The sequence below is a fragment of the Danio rerio genome, chromosome 13, assembly GCF_052040795.2.
Source record: "Danio rerio strain M-AB ecotype USA chromosome 13, GRCz13ab, whole genome shotgun sequence".
Lineage (NCBI taxonomy): Eukaryota > Metazoa > Chordata > Actinopteri > Cypriniformes > Danionidae > Danio > Danio rerio.
The window spans coordinates 238,301-250,639 of NC_141033.1; the positions used below are offsets into that span (position 1 = coordinate 238,301).

The window sequence follows — 12,339 nt, forward strand, 5'->3', positions numbered from 1 at the left end:
ACTGCTGTGCTGATCAGCCTGTCAATCTCACACTCCATCCTTTCCCCACTCATAAACAAAACTCTAATATACTTGACCTCCTCCACCTAGAGTAAGGACTTTCCTCCAACTGGAGATGGTAAGCCAGCTCTTTCTGGTGGATAGTGTGTCCCATAGTGTGATCTAATAATCTATTGCGACATAATAAAATGAATCGCTCGATGGTGCTGTTATTAGCTCACAACATAAAAGAATGAGGATCTGACCTGAGTGTTGCTGGAGCGCAGTGCTGCTCTGGCGAAACACGTCATGATGATCAGCAGAACTCCTCCTATTAAACCGTGACACAGAAACACACACTCCATCGCCACCACGGCACTCTGAAGGACACAAACAGGAGAGTGTGAGCACATATGCTGAATTATTCACTCCAAACATGCATCACTGCTTCTACACTCACTTGCTGTCTTTGTCTTTGTCTTGTTTCTTATTGTCAGAAATAATGAGTCAACATTTATTCTTGATCAGATTATTTTTAGTAACACTTTATCTTGATGGTCCACTTGAGTATTAGTCTGCTTAAAAGCTGCTGAAACCGCTCCTTCAACACACATATAACTTACTATAAGAAGCTTTGTGAATATATGTCAGTGTATATGCGTAGTGTTATGCATGTGAACAGTCTACTGATAATCTAATGAGAATTAGGGTGCATGTAGATGCAATGTAACTTAAATTCAACAAACAGACCATCAGAATAAAGCGTGACCTGTTTTTCTCACCTCATTGGCAGATTATTTTGCTTGTTTTAAAGAAAAACTCCCTTAAACGTAAGTATTTTTTTTTTAGATATTTGGACTAGAAACAAGACAAACGTAAAAAAAGCATGTCATGAAAGCAACACAAATGAATAAGTGAATAAAACCCCTCACATAGTGTTGTCTCAGATAAACGTAGTCATCCTCTGTGATGTTGTTATGGGTGTACTCATCTTGACGTTCAATTATGACCATTGATTTGATGAAGTCCATACAAGCGCTGACCACTCCAATGGTGGAGATGATGCTCAGAGCAAAACTAGCGGTAATCTGTGGACAATCAGCACACACACACACACACACACACACACACACACACACACACACACACACACACACACACACACACACACACACACACACACATGCACACATGCACAGGATTACACTTTGATTGCAGAAAACGTTTACTGAATATCTGGATGATGGATAAAACACTTACGATCTTTTTGGAGGGGCTGCGTTCAGACAGTATGTACAAAATGCCACAGACACAGAACTGCACAGAAGACAAGATGCTTAGTGATTCAACATCATCAGATACTCAGTCTAACGTGAACAGTGTGTGAAGACTTGACAACCAGAACACTTAAAACAGCCTCATTAAACCATGCTATTTTAATCGAAGGCTTCTACAAAGCCTGAACTGCATTGTGTACATTGTTGTGAGCTAAACGGCATGATAAAGTTAATGCCATAGACTATATTTTTGGCTTGTTTCCACAGAGCGGTATGCTTCAGTACAGTACGGTATGCATTTCATTTAGTTTTCACTGTCAAAAGTACCAAGATAGCAAACTGCACTGTCCCCCTTTTTTGGGACCCTTTCACAAGGATATCTATCACAACAGTGCTAAAAACAGGAGCTAGATTCACCAACACCGATTGCTTTACAAAACATTATCACTCGCACATGCTGCAAGAAGAACGACAACAGAGAAAGCTTTATATTTAAATAAATAACCAAACACAACATATGTGCGGCACGGTGGCTCAGTGGTTAGCACTGGTGCCTCACAGCAAGATCGCTGGTTCGAGTCCCGTCTGGGTCAGTTGGTGTTTCTGTGTGGAGTTTGCATGTTCTCCCCATGTTGGCGTGGGTTTCCTCTGGGTGAAATGCCAGCCTCATATATATATATAGTCTCATCTAAGACCAGTGGTGTCTTTTAACATTTTTTTGAGCAGGTCTAACTAAAGAGAGATGCAGATAAACATACCAGAATCCCGAGCCAGAAGGGGCTGAACACATCTGCGGAAGTCATTATGTCTGTATGCACAGTCATGGGGATCCCAAACAAGAACAGACCCACACCCATCATAGACAGCACAACCTTACAGGATACAAACATGTATGAAACATCTGCTGGAAGACTGCTTCTCAATCATTATAGATATGTCAAACAGTAATGGGATGGAAACACCAGAGCACAGATGCAGAGGTCTGTCTGAAACTGTAGATGGCGCACTGTCATTACCGCAAGCAACTATTGAGTAGAATGAACAGAGGGAAGGCAGAGTCCACTGAAGAATCTGGCTCATACTGAAGATTATAAACTGCAGCACAAATGTGGTCTCCATGTCACACTGTAAAACATCTTCCGTCTGTGACATGTTCACAAACCCTAACCCAAGCGATACCTCACAGCAAACATAAACCATCTGTAGTTTCAACTTTTCTCATGACATGCCTCGATAATAAAACCAGAAAATCTGTCTTTGTTGTTGCGCTGAATGAATCCTCAGACTCTGCACTCCTATTGGTTCTTGGATTGATGCTCATTGTAAGACAATTCAGGCAAGAGTCCAAGATAATCTGACAATGCCAGAATTTAATTGGAGAGAAAATCAGACTGCAATAGCTATTAAAACGATGTTGGTGAACATCAAACTAATCATCAAAGACTGCAGATTTTAGCCTTTCCAAAAGTTATTCACAAAAGACTAAATTGTGGCCACAATCACAAACAGTGAGCCGGGTTACGCCAGAGACATTTGAAAAAGGCTTTTGAAATTAAATGAAATTAAATGCAGATGGAGCTGGAGGATGATGATTGACCAGGGTAGATTCTGAGGCCCTGACTATCAAACATAGGGACTCTGGTTCTGGTGATGCTGATAGGCATTTCTATACATGTCCATGGTTCCACTGGCAGGAATGGACCGGGCTGTGAGTACTGGGTTACTTCATACATGTTTATGAGACAATTTCTGTGTCTGAGCACTGTCAGAAGTACCAAAATAGCAAACCGTATCAAGCCACCCTTATAAGGGTGTCTAACATAACACTAAAAAGAGTGGAGATAGACTCGCTGCTGAATGCTGATCGGCTTACAGAAAATCATCACACATCCAACAAGGGAAACAGCAACACTGGAAGTGGCATGTTTAGGCACACAGCTGAAACACCACAATATAACAACACACGGACAGTGTGCAGCAATGGACCATGGTCAACCCGAGCTCAAGCAACGCTTGTCATGTGACATACATCCACATGCCAAGAAGAAGAACAGAATCTGCTGTATGTCCTCCATTGTTGTTTACATGTTGTGTCTAAAAGCAAGAGAGGTGCCACTTTTCTTTATTCATGTGCACTTGCTGCAAGTTTACATTTGGAAGAATAAACTTGAGTTTGCAAAAGAGTTGATGGGTGAATGACCCGCACTGATTTCTCCTTGAGCAAGAATGATGTTGATCTCACCTTAATATTGCACACCAGACCTATCTAGTAAGGGTAATATTGGCAGTGTAAATGCAGGACTGTACTGAACCACACTGCTAAGAGGAAACAAAGCATTAAGAAGATTAATTATAGAAATCAAACAACTCACAAACATGTAAACATGCATAGATTCTCAAACATCTCACAGCTCATTCTTTTGCTTAAACTGAGTAGAAGTGATGTTATGTTGGTGTCTTGCTCAGTTATGAGGGGAATAATCTCATATGTAGTCTACAGAACAGTGGGTTTCTTTAAATTAATTACATCTTTCTAGGCAAATCTAATAAAAGAGAGACACAAATCAACATACCGACATCCCGAGCCACATGGGGCTGATTATGTATTCTTCCACAGCAACCATGGGGAATCCAAACATAAACAGACACACACCCATCATCACCAGCGAAACCTTACACACAATAAGCATATATGAAACACCTCTCACCAGACAAAAAGGTTTTAGGTGAAATCAGGTAAAGGTGGAATCTGAGAATTGTGGAGGAAGCTGGGGTTCAAGAAAGCCTGGTGGAGTGGGCAGGATGATGATGGACCAAGGTGGAATCTGAGGTATGAGGTGAAGTCTGAGGTTTGTGGTTTAATTTGAGGTTTGAGGTGTAGTCTAAGTTTTAGGGAGCCCAGTGGAGTGGGCAGGATAATGATTGCTCACTGTGGAATCTGAGGTTCAAGGTGGATTTTTGGGATTGAGGGAGGCTGGTGGAACTGACCATTGATGACAATTGACCATGGTGGAATCTGAGGCTATGGTGGATGGGTTTTGTAAACTGGAGACTTTAGAGTGGCCTGGTGAGGTCCTTCTCAGTGTGCTGATGGTTATGCAAAATTTAGCACAACCCATAAAATGAGTGAAACAATAAGCAGATAGTATGCAAACAAATAGTTTGAATGCAGCACTATGAAAGTTTCTTCCTTAACCCGAAACACACAGCCTCATCCATCCCTGCCAGTGGAATCATGGACATATATAGAAATGCCTAGCAGCAGAAAACATACACCAGTGACATTTTTGAGCTTGTCAAAATGTACACAGCAGCCTCTAGTGGATTTGTGAAAATAAAAACTACTAGAAAACAACCTTATTTCTCACTTCTCTAAACTGTATCCCTGGGCACATGATTCCAGTGAGCTTGGGTTGTAAAATGTAATTTCCCTATGCAGAAATGAATGGTTATGCTCTACAAATCCTGAATTTTCTTTGTCACCAGTGTTGTGTGTGTGAAGGATTCTCACTCCGACACTCCTGGGTTGTCCTCTGAGGAAGCGGTGTACAGGTTTATTTCCTCCTGTCACAGTGCTGATGGGCTCTGATGCGCTCGCTGATGCTCCGTCCTCACCCATCACTGCACAACACACACAACTACAGCCTTTATTCAGCAGATTACTGGAGGAAACTCAACATATGACCAGAATGCGAACAAATCACACATGCTCAATAATACTGGCATCAATATAACGTTACATTAGCCTGTAACATGCAATAAAAATTAAACACGGCACATTTTTGCAATGTATGCACACAATTATGTCTAAATATTGTATTTGGATATGTACAAATATTTCTTTTAAAATTGCCAAATTATTTTTGGACTCATATCATGAAATTAATTGGCTGTTTTAATAAAACTAAATGCCCTTTATGTCTTCAGTGCTGTACATTGCATAAAAATGATTTTCTTTATTAAAGTTTGAGTCTTGTTTCTAGTTCAAAATTGTCTAAAATATAAATTAAGAAGCTGTGTGTTGTTTTCTTCAGAAATAAAGAGACAAAATGAAGTGAGTTTCTTTTCATATAACTATATAGCTAAATTCATCTCATTTCATAACAGAACACAAGATTATTTTGCTTGTTTTAAGGACAAACTCACTTCATTTTGACATTCCTTTAAACAAAACAAAAGTTTCTACTTTTCTTTTAAAAATGCTTTTTGATTTAGGAATTTCTCAATATTTGGACTTGAAACAAGACAAAAATTAAGCAAGAAAAGCATTTTGTGCGGTGTATGCATATAAAGCACCTAAACTACCACAGTACACAGCTCATCAATGCTTCAACAGCAGCCCTGAACACACTAACAGACCCGCTCAACGCCTACAAACTGATCAGATCAAACTAAAACATCTCATGTGTCCTGAGCACAGCTAATCGCACAGCACTGAAAGGTCAACATCAGAGCGAGAGCTTGTGAAATACCTGTGTGTGTCTGTTTCTGTGTCAGCGAGAGGAAAACAACAGAGTCTGAGCAGAGGACGGAAAGAGAAACAGGAGAAGAACAGAGGGAGGGAGAGAGGGATGGGCTTCACTACAGGATGTTGGAGGGCACAAAAGGTCAGAAAACAGACTCAACTTCAGCAAGAGAAACACACTTCAGCATCAACACAACATCCAATAGTGTGTGTGTGTGTGTGTGTGTGTGTGTGTGTGTGTGTGTGTGTGTGTGTGTGTGTGTTGTAGAGAAAACAGATTGTGCCAGAGAGACAGAAACTGAGAGAGAGAAAGAAGAAAAAAGCAAAGAAAACAGCTGCTCTCAATAACTGCATCCAGAGCCGGAGAGAACACTGGCTGCATCTCAATCAGCTCCCTTGTTCACTAGTGAGTGCACTAGAAAACATGCTTTTCTTACTTAGTTTGTGTCTTGTTTCTAGTCCACATACCTTTAAAAACTCTTCAATCAAGAAGCATATAGACATGCAGAAAAAAACGTGTTGTTTTCAGAAAGAATGAGTCAAAATGTAATGATTTATTTCCTAAAACAAGCCAAATAATCAGGTTTTTCCTTTGGCATAACATTATTCTGCTTGTTTTAATGAAATTCTCTTCATTTTGACTCATTATTTCTGTAAACAACACTATAATATTGTGCTTGTCTAGAAAATGCTGACTGATTTAGGAGTTTTTAGATTTTTGGACTATAAAGAAGACAGAAACTGTGAGGAAGAACACTTCAGTGTGTGTGTGTGTGTGTGTGTGTTTTATTTCTTCATATATATTCCTGCTCTTCATGTAGCTGAATGATTGATCTGCATTACATCAGAGAATAAGCATTAGCTGACAGAGAAAGCTTCATGTAATCATAAATATCTCCTTCTCACAGCTCATCTGCAGATGTGAGGAAACTCTAATGCAGATGTGTCCTTAACACGGCTAAACAATCTGCTTCTTGTTTCTAGTCCAAACATCTGAACATTCTTAAATTAAGAAGCATTTTCTAGACAAGTAAAAAAATATAGTGTTGTTTACAGAAATACTGAAGCAAAATTAAATGAGTTTTTCATCAAAACAAGCAAAATAATCTGACAATGGTGGAGGAAAATACCAGTAGGCTACCAGTAGAAACATGAGGTGATTTGATTGTATATTATTACAAAATAAAAGTGTTTTTTTTTTATTTTTATTTTTTTAATCTTGGATGTGTGTAAACCTACAGTAGTAGACACCAAAACAAAACACGAAGAATTAAAATAGCTTAACACTTTCTCAGGCATGTGTACCCGAGTGTGTGTGTGTGTGTGTGTGGTTCATCTTTCAGCCAGCAGAGGACAGTCTTTACCAACACTGAACATCTGAGCCCATTTTAATGTGGTGATGTTATTGACCCGCAAACTATTTCATAACCGTAACGAGAGACAATTCAACCATAAGCTAATGTTAAAACAGCTCTCATAACATTATTTATCAATATGTGGCTCTTTTTGGATTATCTGAAGCTACAGTAATAAAAAAGTAAAACAGGAGATATGATAGGACCACTATTTTTGTTTACATCCCTCAAAGAGAATTAGCGAGAATTAATTATATCATTTATTATATTACCCATTCATTGAATTTGATTATTTCCCAGTGATGGTTTGCAGCTACATCCACTGTGTAAAACATGCTGAAATAGTTGGTGGTTCATTCTGCTGTGGCGACTCTTGATAAATAAAGTGACTAAGCCGAAAAAAAATGAATGAATGAATGTTGAAACAGTAAATATACAGAGTATTATTAATATTTACCCTCACAGTAATGTTAAAAAATTAGGCCTGTTGTTGTTCTACCTTCTACGTCACAAAAATATGCCATATTAATGTGAGCATCCCTTACAGCTGTTCATCAATTCCCTATAGCGCATGTGTTTGGACTGTGGGGGAAACTGGAGCACCCAGAGGAAACCCACGCCAACACGGGGAGAACATGCAAACTCCACACAGAAACACACACTGACCCAGCCGAGACTCAAACCAGAGACCTTCTTGAGTGCTACCCACTGTGCCACCTTCATTCTATTCCTTTCCATTCTTTTATTTACTATATTCTATTCATTTTGTATTCAGTTCTATATTATTCTATACCCGTATACTCTACTACAGTCTAGTCCATTACATTCTGTTCTACTATATTCTGAATAGCATAATAAATTACACACATACTCTTGTTAAGCAATATATTTCAATTCAAACCCATCAATGTGCTGGTTTTCAGTAATCGTTTTATTAAAAATATGTCATCAGTTATGTCTGTCTTACAAATACAAGCAATTTTCTATATACAAATACAAAAAGGAAATAATAAATGAATTTTAAGCTGACAAGAGGGAACAATACTTTGTAGGTGTGTATTCAGGATCAGTCAGAACAGTCAATCATCATTGTAAAAGCACAGAACAGGAGCGTCTGAGATTCTCCTGTAGATGAACTCTTCTGTAAATCTGATTTTTATGAACGTATCTGCAATAATATTCAGCATTGTGCACTGAAAAGTGTCTTGTAAATCCGTCAGTTCCAGCATGCTTTAACGCTCCACATTAGCTCCTGAACATTCAGTCAACATTTAATATGTTTCATTCACTAATAACAGACACTTTTTGGTTGGGATTTTATACGTATGCATGGAAATGAGCTATAGGTTTTCAATATGAACATTGACTCAATTAATATTCATTATGTAGCTTGGTCGTGTTCAGCATGTAAAATATAAATAGTATGCAAAAGCTGTAAGCGTGTGTTTTCTCTTACTGACAGAAACCGTAATGTCCATCATGCTAACATTACATCACTGAACACACACTTGCTGCCATCATCAACATTTCCACTGCACTCCCACATTATAGTCATTTACAGTAAATACTGCAGTGTTTTTGACCCATACTACAGTGAAGTGCACTATACTGTATATATTATAGTATATTCAGTAACTGAATGAGTGCTCCAGCATACTGTCGTATTAACTATAGTGAACTGATAAACTCTAATAAACACTGTAGTATACTTCACTTCAGTAAACTGTGGTGTATTGTAGTATAGTATGCCCTATATACTTGTAGAAAACTACAGTATTGGGTTATTTGTTTATAATAATATATTTGTTGTGTTACCATAGCAACTGTAGAATCACCACAACGCATCCATTAATATAGCTGTTGTGTTACCATAGCAACTACAGAATCACCACAACACATCAACTACTCTAGTTGTTGCATTACCATGGCAACTATAGAATCAACACAACACATCAATTACTATAGTAGTTGTGTTACCATAGCAACTGTAGAATTACCACAACAGATCAATTACTGTAGTTGTTGTGTTACCATAGCAACTGTAGAATCACCACAATACATAAATGACTATAATTGTCATGGTAACACAACAGCTACAGTAATTGAGTTCTTCGATAAGGTATGGTTTAAAGACAGTATTATTATAAGACACTGATGTATTTGTTCGTGTGGGTCTTCTTTAAGTTGTAAAATAACCTCTGTGGAAAGTTCTTCCTCTTCTGAGGTCTTCATGGGGGTCTCTGCCTCTGTCTGTGTGCTGACGGGGGTCTGCTGCCTCAGTTTCGGGGCTGTGAGTTGAACTCATTGCAGATGTTGTGGATGATTTTAGAAACGTACTTGTAGAGGTTGTCAAACTCGTCCACGAAGAAGGAGTGCTCTCTGTCGGGGTCAGTGGCGATGTACTCCAGCTCGTCCTGCGCTGCCCAGGCGATACCGATAGAGTACGCAATCACACCTGGAGAAGCGGAGACACAGCAGAGAAACACACAGCACACACATGAGCAGAGCTGACCCAAACACACACACACACACAGCTGCTCCTACACACACAACTAGCGCTATAATGCTGATATTGGGGAAAATACTAATCTGTTAAAAAATAGTGAGTTTCCCTTAAAACCAGCTAAATGGTGCATCAGTGGGAGAGCAGAATAATCATATTAGAACACAAAAACACATGTACTATTATTTTACCTGCCTCACTGCCAGATTATTTAGCTTGTCTATAAGAAAATCCCTCATTCGTTCATTTTCTTTTCAGCTTAGTCCCTATATTAATCAGGGAATTCCTGTAATAATGACCCACCAACTTATCCAGCATATGTTTTACACAGCAAATGCCCTTCCAGCTGCAACCTATCACTGGGAAACGCCCATACACACTCATGTGTTTAGACTGTGGGGGAAACCGGAGCACCCGGAGGAAACCCACGCCAACACAAGGGGAACATGCAAACTCCACACAGAAACACCAACTGACCCAGCCGAGACTCAAACCAGAGACCTTTAGATATTTCAACTACAAACAAAAAACATTTAAGCAAAAAAGCATTTTCTGCACTGTGTGTATATGCATATATATATATATATATTTCCGACAATGACGACTCTTGTCTTGGGAGAAGTTTGGGGTATTTCCAGTCAGAAAAACTGTTTAACTTAATAAGAATGATCTAAAGTCTCTGCCCCCTTTCCAGAAGAGGAGCCATTGCTCAGATACTCCAGAGTCAAATGAAACCTCCGTCTCCTTCATAAAGCCGTGTCAGTGTGAACTCTCGATGCATGTTTTCTGTCTGTCAGATGCAGAATGTTCACTGTCTGACAGTGTTGCATGTGTAAGTTCAAATACACACACGGTTGAGTCATAAACACACAAAAACACAAGTTGACAGTGCAGATGTTGTGTTGATTCCAGGAAACACTCAGGAGTGCAGTGGAGGCGGTGTAAGTTTTGGGAAAAGTGAAACAGCAGCTGGAGCGACTCTCTGCATTTCTGTATTATTAGTTCCCTGATGTATGGTATTTTTCTGAACGTCCTCTGTTAAAGCGTTCTCTGAAACAGGTACAGGACTTTCATCGTTCAGCACCGTTTAATCAGAGTGCAGAATGTGTGGCTCAGTGAACGTCAGTGTTTAATGAGATTTACCCTGGATGTGTTTCTGAATCAACATCCTCGCTGGTTCTGGAAAAACATTCCTATAAAGCAGCCACTGCTCAAGCTTTTACCCAGAATCCCACACTGACCGTGCTCGCATCTCTGAGACGTCTACAGTTTAACCTTGTTTAAACTGTAAATTCAATGTTTGTCCACTGGTGTGTAATAACAGAAAATCCACACGAATCATGCGGGATCACTTAGATTGCCCCTCGTGATGAATAACCGGACAGGTTTGAGGAGTCAGTTTTATGAGCTTCTGGTCATTTTAATGAGGCTCTTGTAAAATATATATATATATATATATATATATATAATATCAGTTTATAGTGTCTTGTTGGCCAGTTCATCCATGTTTTGCTTGAGTTTTTGTTGCATTGACATGGTTTTGTCCAGCAGGGGTCGTCAGCATGTGCTGTTTTTAATACATCGAAACCGTAAATGGACCCGATGCAATGGACCCTTTTCACAAGGCTGTTATGACATATTTAACAGTGACCATAATCTTAAATGCTGGAAACCTTTTAATATTTACATTTATACACCGCTAAAAAATAAAGGGAACACTTCAACAACACAATGTAACTCCAAATCAATCACACCTCTGAGAAATCAAACTGACACTTAGGAAGCAACACTGACTGACAACCCATCTCACATGCTGCTGCGCAGACGGAACAGACAACTGGTGGAACTGATGGGCAATTGGCAACGCATCCCCACTAAAGGAGTGCTTCTGCAGGTGGTTCTGCAAGGAGGAACAGGAGGAGCAGTGGCAGAGCCCTGCAAAATGACCTCCAGCAGGCCACACATGTGCATGTGTCTGCTCAAACAGACTCTATAAGGGTGGTCTGAGGGCCTGATGTCCACAGGTGGGGTATGTGCTTTCAGCCCAACACCGTGCAGGACGTTTGGCATTTGACAGAGAACACCAAGCTTGGCAAATTGGCCACTGGCGTCCGGTGCTCTTCACAGATGAAAGCAGGTTCACAATGAGTACATGTGACAGAGTCTGGAGACGCCCTGGAGAGTGTTCTGCTACCTGCAACATTCTCCAGCATGACCGGATTGGCAGTGGGCCAGTAATGGTCTGGGGTGGCATTTCTTTGAAAGGCCGCACAGCCCTCCATGTTCTCGCCAGAAGTAGCCTGACTGCCATCAGGTACCGAGATAAGATCCTCAGACCTCTTGTGAGCACATCTGGGACGTCATATCTTGCTCCATTAACGAATGCCACAGCCTGTCCTAGAGTTGACGGATGATTTAGTCCAGGTTCTGACAGATGATCCCTCCCGAGACCCTCCACCACCTCGAGAGCATGGCCAGGCATTGTGTGGAGGTCATACAGGCGAAAGCACACGGCTGAGCCTCATTTTGACTTGTTTTCAGGACATTACGTCACAGTAATATCAGCCTAAAGTGTGGACTTTGAGTGTGACTCCAAATCCAGACCTCCATGGGTTAATACATTAGATTTCCATTGATGAGTTTTGTGTGGTTGTGTTGTCAGCACGTTCAACTATTCAGAAAACAAAGAGCTTATAAGAATATTTCCTCCATTCAGATCTAGGATGTGTTATTGTAGTGTTGTGTGAGCTGTGTGTAATG

The 12,339-nt window shown here is 40.0% G+C and overlaps 3 protein-coding genes across 35 annotated transcripts in view; 1 reads left to right on the plus strand and 2 right to left on the minus strand.

Annotated features, from left to right (window-relative positions):
* si:ch1073-291c23.2 overlaps positions 1–5,809 on the minus strand; it is a gene marked incomplete at its 3' end in the record, with an annotated part of 37,567 nt that extends 31,758 nt beyond the window's left edge. The window contains 6 exon segments of one of the 3 annotated variants that reach the window (NM_001327804.1): positions 246–359; positions 912–1,067; positions 1,240–1,296; positions 2,015–2,128; positions 4,768–4,877; positions 5,729–5,809. In NM_001327804.1, coding sequence (NP_001314733.1) covers positions 246–359; positions 912–1,067; positions 1,240–1,296; positions 2,015–2,128; positions 4,768–4,875 — 549 coding nt within the window. In that variant the 5' untranslated portion in view covers positions 4,876–4,877; positions 5,729–5,809. 3 annotated transcript variants of the gene reach the window in all.
* Positions 1–12,339, plus strand: part of nrxn1b (neurexin 1b) — a gene marked incomplete at its 5' end in the record, with an annotated part of 604,334 nt that overhangs the window by 118,694 nt on the left and 473,301 nt on the right.
* The window catches only part of vit (vitrin), a 65,914-nt gene continuing 61,564 nt past the window's right edge, over positions 7,990–12,339 (minus strand). For 20 of the 31 annotated variants that reach the window (XM_087278692.1, XM_087278718.1, XM_087278717.1 and 17 more), the window contains one exon: positions 7,990–9,531. In XM_087278692.1, coding sequence (XP_087134818.1) covers positions 9,353–9,531 — 179 coding nt within the window. In that variant the 3' untranslated portion in view covers positions 7,990–9,352. The remainder of the gene's footprint in view (positions 9,532–12,339) is intronic. The other 11 variants (XM_087278694.1, XM_087278695.1, XM_087278719.1 and 8 more) reach the window with 1 other exon arrangement.